Source organism: Primulina huaijiensis, chromosome 13 (genome assembly GCF_012295235.1).
Source record: "Primulina huaijiensis isolate GDHJ02 chromosome 13, ASM1229523v2, whole genome shotgun sequence".
NCBI lineage: Eukaryota > Viridiplantae > Streptophyta > Magnoliopsida > Lamiales > Gesneriaceae > Primulina > Primulina huaijiensis.
This window is the reverse complement of record NC_133318.1, coordinates 13,036,098-13,044,380: the sequence shown is the minus strand read 5'-3', so window position 1 is coordinate 13,044,380 and position 8,283 is coordinate 13,036,098. Positions and strand designations below refer to the sequence as shown.

The following is an 8,283-nucleotide window of genomic DNA, read 5'->3' as shown; positions in this document are numbered from 1 at the left end:
GTTCAGTAGAATTTTAAGGAGCAGATGTTTCATAGTCATATTTCAAGGAGTTGGAATTTGGCGACTATAGTTTGATGGAGATCAAACATGAAACTTATAACAGAGTTTATGAGCTGATTCCATAGGATAGAAGAAATGGAAGCTAGCATGATTGCTAATTAAGGAAGGAGAGTGAAATTGCCTGTTATGTGAATAAGTTTACTAAAACTAACAGCTGTCCAATATAATAAATTAAAATTTTGATATTCGAAATTTTCATTTTTCATTACATGAACAAGATTTGTATCGTTAACACATCGGCGCTCTCGGATCGTCGATCGGGGTTATAATGGGTTCGAAATCATTTATTTAGTGAATTGAGAATTGACCGATTAAAAGAACGTACTAGTAATAATGACTACTAATATGTAAAAATTTTCTTAAATGTTCTAGAGGAGTTNTAAAATATATGTATATATGGTATTAATATATTATGTATTATCAAAAGTTGATTAATATATTATATTAGTGTTATGAGAATTAAATATAATGAAATCAGTAGAGTCTTTGTAGGAGAAACACTCCTGATTAGATTATGAGTCACTCTATAAATATACCATAAGAGAGGCATAATACAAAGAGAGATTTTTTTCCATAAAAATTCACAAAATTTATTTCCTCAATTGCAAAGACAACTCACGGCCACCTCATGAAATTTGGAAGAAAATTTTGGTCAAAAGCAAATTAGATTTGCTTAATTGTTGATTAAAAATCAATAATTATTTGCTATGATTGATTGATAATCAATTAGCACAAAAATCCATAGTTTAGAATCATGGAAGTCTCGGCCACCTTGAGGAAAAGTGAAGGATATTTTCGGCCACTTGTTTCTTCCATCGTCGTGTCCTTCCGATGGTGCACTGATTCCGGATTTTGGAAATTCGGAGTCTACCTTCTCAACACACAAATCGCTTGCGATTTCTAGTGTAATCCAAATGAGAGACAAAACTTCTGATCGTAGACCTAATTAAACGATTAAAGGAACAACCCGTTCGTAAAGATTTACAGAAAGGGCTATCTCTGCTAAAAATCCTGAATAGTTTGGAGTCTAGCGTTTAATAAGCAAAGATATAATTCTAAACGCCCTATGAATGGTTTTAAACTCACGACGTCCAAGCAAAAATTTTTAAACTTCATCTGCGTCTTGGGTGCGAGAATACGATGCATCAACACATTTTACAAAGTCATCGCATGCATCATCTAAAAGAGAGTGTTATAATATATTCTTGTTGTATATGATATGATAATTCTTATTTACTTAGATTTAATATATTTATGATAAGATAAATATAGTAAGATAATATATATAAAGATTGTATGCTGTAATTTTATCTTAAGTAATTAAGTTCAATAAAAATTACAGCTTGTACTTTCTATTATGATTTATAATATAAAATAATTTATTTAATAAAAAATAATACGTCTTGTCAAAATCCAAGAACAAAATGAGCACCACACATCGGACCATGGCGTCCCTCAGCGGAGCCACCACTCCATTATCTTTGCACTGTTATACCGAAATGCCGAGCAGACCCGGACCACAAGACCGCACGAAGAAGCTGAAGGAGAGAGAATCGCGAGAGGAAACCAACAGAAAGATAGCTTCCCAAAAGAGCATTTCAATCATTCTGAGGAGGGAGGCCACAAAAGAAGTCATCGAAAAGAAGGGAGGTTCCAGGAAACTATTGCCCAGAACTGTTCTGGAAGCCCTTCACGAGCGCATCACCGCTTTACGCTGGGAGTCGGCTCTTAAGGTATGTTGGTTGTTTTTTCCAGTTTCTGTTTGCGGCATTTTGATTTTATATGCGTTTTATGGTGTAAAGTTTCTATTTTTTTTATGTTGTTTTGATATTCATAAGCCCGAACTTTGGTGCCAAGGCTCAAGAGGAGGTTATATCAGTTTGCTTATTTTGATATTGTCAAGCGTTTCAGGAGCGACTCCCAATTCAGTTCCTGGGTCAGCCAAGTAAATTCATTCCTACCATATTGATTCACATGCTATTACAACTATTTGTGGCAGATAATAGATTCTTGGAAGTTGAGCGAACTGATGTAATCTCTACCCAGCCATGTCTCTTAAGTTCCTGCGGTATATACACTTATATTCTACGTTCATATTTTATTAAAGAAATGACATTCAAGAAATGAACCCGGAAGGAACAGACAAGAGTACTTAGCACACAGGACTACAGGAGGCCTTTCTTTTAATTTCTGACCCTCTTTCTTATTTTTTTTTTCTAGAGCACCAGTGGACCTGGAAAGGAATGATGAAAAAGAGATAAAAATTGGACTTATATGGATATTGTGTTGTCAAGAGATAGCAACCTCTGTTGGTTGACTACTGTTACTCGATAGATCTACAATGCATCAAATGTTTGGAGTTTATGATATGAAATATTGGTATAGTTTCATGCTTTGAGGTAATGAAGAACACAATAAACTTTTGTTCTTGATGTAGCATAGTAGCAACTATCAGTTTAAATCCATAGCTACGGATTAGAGTTCTTTTAATAGCTCTAGGGGCTTTTGGCATTGATTTTTACTCTTGATGATATCAACCATAATAGGAAAGATAGGTTGAGTATTCATGGTCTTTGTTTGGCCGATCAATGGAGCCGGATGTAACAACATTATCATAATTCCTGCTGTAGTAGTTGGAATAGGAGATAGTTATGTTTTTCCTGGTCTCTTGCTGCTGGTGGGGTCGGATGAATACCTTTACTAAGGAACTCTAAAGTTTATATATTCCTTGATGCATGGCATTTTTGTGCAATTTGTTGGCGATGATCTTCGATTGTGATCCAAGGAGGAGGTGGAGAATATGCGTGGGTGAGCTTTTAAAGTTCTTGAAGATGAGTAGATGCTTCCTCAGTCATTAGCTGATTGCTTACAAATTTCGCAGCAATTTTGATGTATTCTTGTTGGAGGATTGTAGAATAGATATTCTAGTTAAGATTGTTTTGTGTCCTTGGAGGATACAATCGAGTATCATTATGCCCTGCAATTGTGAATTAAGGACTAAATGTGGTTTTCAGTTTTGTTACATTCATTTGCACATGTAGACATAGTAAATTTAGATACCTGATGACCTAATATTGAAAGGTTGTATCACAGATTCCTTGCCTTCGATTTCTTGTAGCAACTCTTAAAGAGAGAAAATCATAGTATGCTCAAATATTTCGCAAAAACATTCATTGTGCGCATAATAAACATCTTTAATTTTAAATCGAGAAACAGAGAGAGGCTTACTTAATCTGTTTTGATTCAGGATGATTGCACTCAAATTTTCATATATGAGAACATTACGAGGTACTTTCTAAGGATAAAAAATAAGATCTGTCTGCTTGCGTACAAGATGTTTTGGGGTATAAAGTAGTATTAAATCTTGTATATAGAGTAAGTTATTTAACTGTTGGGGTAAATTAAGAGCTTAGAGCCTATGATATGATTGGGCATTTTGGTCAAACTTGTAAAACAAGGGGGAACTTTAGCCATCTTACTAGCATTAATATCATCATGTTTATCTATATCGTGGCTATGATCAATAAGATGACATCTAGATTTTGTCTAGAATACCATTATAATCATTATAAAAAAACGTTGGAGTTTGTCACCAGAAATTCGACCAGAAAGGATCATATAACTGTTATGGAACATATCACCGAACACCCTCCCCCCCACCCCTCCTCCTCAAAAGAGTCTTCTTCATTAGAGAATGATAGCCTAACAATTCCCAATCACGAGTTTTGTGGATTGGATCATCAGTATAATATATAAAAAGAAGCCCCAGCACTTGTAGTTTTCTTTGAATAAGATCTCTATTCTGCGATGGCTTCATGAGATATCTAATGTTTAGAATCTCTGTTGCAGTCCAGTTTCTCCACCACTGCAAACCCTAGATAGGCTCAAGCGAGCATCAAACAAGTGATTCACTTCTTTTTCAAGAATTATTTAGGTTAAAGGAGTGCACAAGGAAGTTGCGAAGATAATTAATAAAACTACCGAAAAAATATTTACATTATCAGTATGCCCTAAATCCTGTATTGACCAACTTAGAATTTATCGGAAAAAGATTTAAGAAGTTGTGGCATTGAATATTGTGCCATTCAAATAATAGTATGACTTTGATCAACGATGAAGTTATTCAACTTAGATTTTACAGCACCTTGAATGATTTATTGATAATACCATGACAATCTCAGTTGAAACCATTGGATTTTGAAACACAAAAATCTTGTGGGCAATGCAAGTCAACTTATGTATTTAGCATTATTTTGTGCACTTTCATTTTAGAATAATAGATCGTTTTTATTATAGTTAACCGACAAAATTTCCCTGCAAATTTCAAGTTATACTTCATTCTACTAAATTGAGAAAATCTCCTCGGAGTCGCTGAAATGCCTATATGGACTATTCATAAACCATCTGAAGTTCAATAAAATGAGAATTGATATGTCTTATTTGTCACCTTTTGGAGTTCTATTTCTAATTCTTTGGAGTGAGTTTCAGTCTGTCGTTCTTGACTTGCTCCTAGATTTAATTTCTCGTCGTGGATCGTGGATCGCTCATCCCCTTCGCATTGTCAACTTTTGATATTTAGTATTAATAAAATAGTTTCTTATCAAAAAAAAAAAAAGTTTCAGTCTGTCACTCGGTCTCTGCCATAATGATTCAGGTTTTTGATCTCCTTCGAGAGCAACTATGGTACAGGCCCAATTCTGGTATATACATAAAGCTGATTGTTATGCTTGGCAAATGCAAGCAACCCGAGAAAGCTCATACATTATTTCAGGCAATGATTAATGAAGGATGTTTTATGGATCGGGAAGCTTTCACTGCTCTTTTGTCTGCCTACAGCCGAAGTGGCCTTTTTGAGAAAGCATTTTACATTCTTAATCAGATGAAGAACACCCGTGGCTGTTCACCTGATGTCTTCACTTATTCAATCCTCATAAAGTCTTGCCTTCAAGTCTATGATTTTTGTAAAGTTAAATCGCTTCTTTCTGACATGGAAATTGAGGGAATCAGACCCAACACAATCACATACAATACTCTCATTGATGCCTATGGAAAATCAAAAAAGTAAATCTTCTTGTTCCTTTACTACTTCATTCTCAATTTGGTTACGCGTTGATGTAAAAATTATATAAATTTAATCTCTGGTTCTCAATGATAAGTGTATGATAATATTCGTGTTGGGCTCAAATAGTGTAAACATATGTTAGTTACATTTTTAGGTTGGCTTTACGTCAAATTGCATTTTACAACGTGTTGGGCTCGATAATTCTCCTTGCGGCCCTGGTCCTGTATGGATGGCTGTGTCAAAAGGTCTAAATGTGGCGCTTGCGACCAAAGGAAAGTCTTAGTAATTCTGAGTTACTATTACCATTGGCTATAATTTAAATTCTAATAACAAATGCTTGATTTTTAGAATTAGCATCAGATGTGTGTTGATAATGGATTATATTAGGAGGGAGACTAATGGGGAGTAACATTTTCCTTTATTGTTATGTGTTTGCCAATGGGTCACTACCGTCAAAAAGTTGCACTTAAACTATTGTGTTACTTAAAAGATTTGAGTTATGTCTAGCTGTAAATGCTCGGTTCTACAAAATTTTAGTAGAACACTTTCACAATATGTTATGCATCTAGATTTCTTATTGTCTTATTTTCTGCAGCCTATAGAACTGAAAATGGTGGGATTTGGTTCTCCATTTTTTCCCCTCTTTCTTTCTGTTTTTTTTTCCAAATAGGTGTGAAATCGTTTTATTCGTAACCAGATGGTTTATGTTTTCCTTGGTAGCATTATGAAGATTTTGCATCTTTTGTTCCTTGTAGGTTTGCCGAGATGGAATCATTATTCACACAAATGCTGAGGCAACAAGAGTGTGAACCTGATGTATGGACCATGAATTCCACACTGCGTGCTTTTGGTGGTAGTGGACAGATTGAAATGATGGAGAAATGTTACGAGAAGTTTCAAAGTGCTGGCATTGAACCCAACATCAAGACATTTAACATACTCCTTGATTCTTATGGAAAAACCGGAAACTATGACAAAATGGGAGCCGTAATGGAATACATGCAAAGATATCACTTTTCATGGACCCTTGTCACTTACAATATTGTCATAGATGCATTTGGGAAAGCTGGGGATATAAAACAGATGGAATTTTTGTTTAGGCTGATGCAGTCTGAGAGGATAAAACCAAATCGTGTTACACTTTGTTCACTTGTTAGAGCTTATGGGCTGACCGGTAATGCTGAAAAAATCGCAGCCATTCTGAGATATGTTGAGAATTCAGATGTTACTCTTGATACAGTGTTTTTCAACTGTTTAGTGGATGCTTATGGCATGATGGGTTGCCTTGCAGAGATGAAAGGTGTGCTTGAGATGATGAGAAGGAGAGGTTGTATACCTGATAAAATCACATATAGAACCATGATAAAAGCATATTCAATTGGTGGTATGTCAACCTATGCCAAGAAGCTCCAAAGTGAACTTGCTTTATTGTAGATTATTTCCGTTGATGTAAAAAATCGTGAATATGTCCATTAATATAACATATTGAGTTGGTATCTTGGGTTTTTATGCACTTTCATGATGCTTGTAGTAATGTTTTTGTTAATAATCCATATTATTTATGTTTCATGTGTCAAATGTTGTGTTAGCTCAAGTACTTGCTATCGACTCCCGTGTACTACGCTGTGTTATTACAAAGATCCATTATACGTAGTCAAGTCTGCTCTAGGTGAAAGTTTGGAGGGTCAGCCGTTGATAAAAATATTTTAATTTTCTACTAAATCGTATTTAATCATCCTCTTGGCTAAACTGTATATCTATATTGTATATGACTGTATCTGGATATAATAATCTGCTGGCTTATGATTTCAAATCCACTTAGATTGATTGGAAAATTTCGAAATGCATGTTTTTTAATCAACCCAAAAAATCTAAAATTCTGAATTACCAAAGTAATTTCATCAAATTCATTACTCAAATGAAATCTGTCCTGCCATTACCAACTCAAGTCTTGATCCATGGATTGGAGCCATTAGTTTACGGCATACTGGTCAACTAGTTAAACCTGAAGATTCTAGAATCAAGTGATTGGTCTCGAAATTTTAGCCGCTGGAGCAGATAAAACAGGAAAAGTTATAATGTCGTTATAGGTGTGACTTGCAGCTGTATACACGATACATTAAGGATGAACTTGCAAGAAGTTAGAAACTGTGGAATCATTTTATGCTTATTTTTAAAAAAACTTACATTTTATCCTCCGAAGAAGTTACTAGATCATAGAACTGAAAACTGAAAAAATATAATCTTTTCAGGTACAAAGTTACATTGATTTTTATTAAGCGTCTTATATTAATACAAGATCGGACCTAATAACAGTCTTATAAACTAACAAATACATAAAAAAAAAAAAACAGAAAATGTAATAAACAAATCCCATTTTTCTTGTTCAAGTTCTGGAAGGAGGTAATTTTCTTTTTGGCTAGAACGGGCCAACTGTGGGGGTGACTGGAGTCGAATCCTGATGCTTATTGTGGTGATTTGGATTTGGATTCACGACTTGATAACGTATATCTATATCCACGTCATAAGGTGAAGATTTAGGCTATGTTTGGTGTGTAGGATAGGATAACTAATTGGATTGATGACAAAACTCAAGGTAAGGATATATAATGTGTTGTGATAACGCATGATTTGTTTGGTAAGATTTTAATGAGTATGATAAATTTTACATTTTTTGTTGTTGAGACAAAAATACCCTAAACTAGCATTGATGACAATTTAGTATACAAAATGATATTTATAGCAATGTTTTCAAAATCATGTGTTTTGTTAATAAATAAATATTTTATAAAATTTTAAATTATAAATTATGTATTTATCTTATAATTTATTTTTTTAATAAAAATTAATATGATTTTGCATTTTATCTCATTTTTAATATTGATTTCTAATTATTTTTTTCTCTATTTTTTTAAATTTTATTTAGTTTCATCATGAAATTATTTATGTGATATGTGTGCAAATAAAAAAAAATAAACCATCAAAGAATAGAATCCAAAATTGTAGATCTCTCATGTTGATTTTTTGTAGACAAAATGATAATTTATGTTATATTTTAGGAATTGGATTGTCAATCCCTCCTAAACAATGTGATATCTTTTCAACCAAATAGGTTTTTTTTATCATTAGCTTCTTGATTAATTGAGTCCATAAAAAATGAG

The 8,283-nt window shown here is 33.7% G+C and overlaps 1 protein-coding gene across 1 annotated transcript; it reads left to right on the top strand.

Annotated features, from left to right (window-relative positions):
* Nucleotides 1-1,466: 1,466 nt before the first annotated feature.
* On the top strand, nucleotides 1,467-6,671 carry LOC140956248 (pentatricopeptide repeat-containing protein At5g48730, chloroplastic). Its single transcript, XM_073412947.1, has 3 exons — nucleotides 1,467-1,793; nucleotides 4,715-5,121; nucleotides 5,878-6,671. Exons 1-3 carry the CDS (start codon nucleotides 1,485-1,487, stop codon nucleotides 6,554-6,556), a joined length of 1,395 nt encoding a protein of 464 aa, XP_073269048.1. The 5' UTR covers nucleotides 1,467-1,484; the 3' UTR covers nucleotides 6,557-6,671.
* Nucleotides 6,672-8,283: the final 1,612 nt, after the last annotated feature.

What these genes read in the sequence shown, in the direction of transcription:
- LOC140956248 (XM_073412947.1), top strand. Translation starts at nt 1,485, where the DNA reads ATGAGCACCACACATCGGACCATGGCGTCCCTCAGCGGAGCCACCACT. An exon ending in GCTGGGAGTCGGCTCTTAAG is followed by an intron (nt 1,794 to 4,714) that starts GTATGTTGGTTG and finishes ATAATGATTCAG; the next exon opens with GTTTTTGATCTCCTTCGAGA. An exon ending in GCCTATGGAAAATCAAAAAA is followed by an intron (nt 5,122 to 5,877) that starts GTAAATCTTCTT and finishes TGTTCCTTGTAG; the next exon opens with GTTTGCCGAGATGGAATCAT.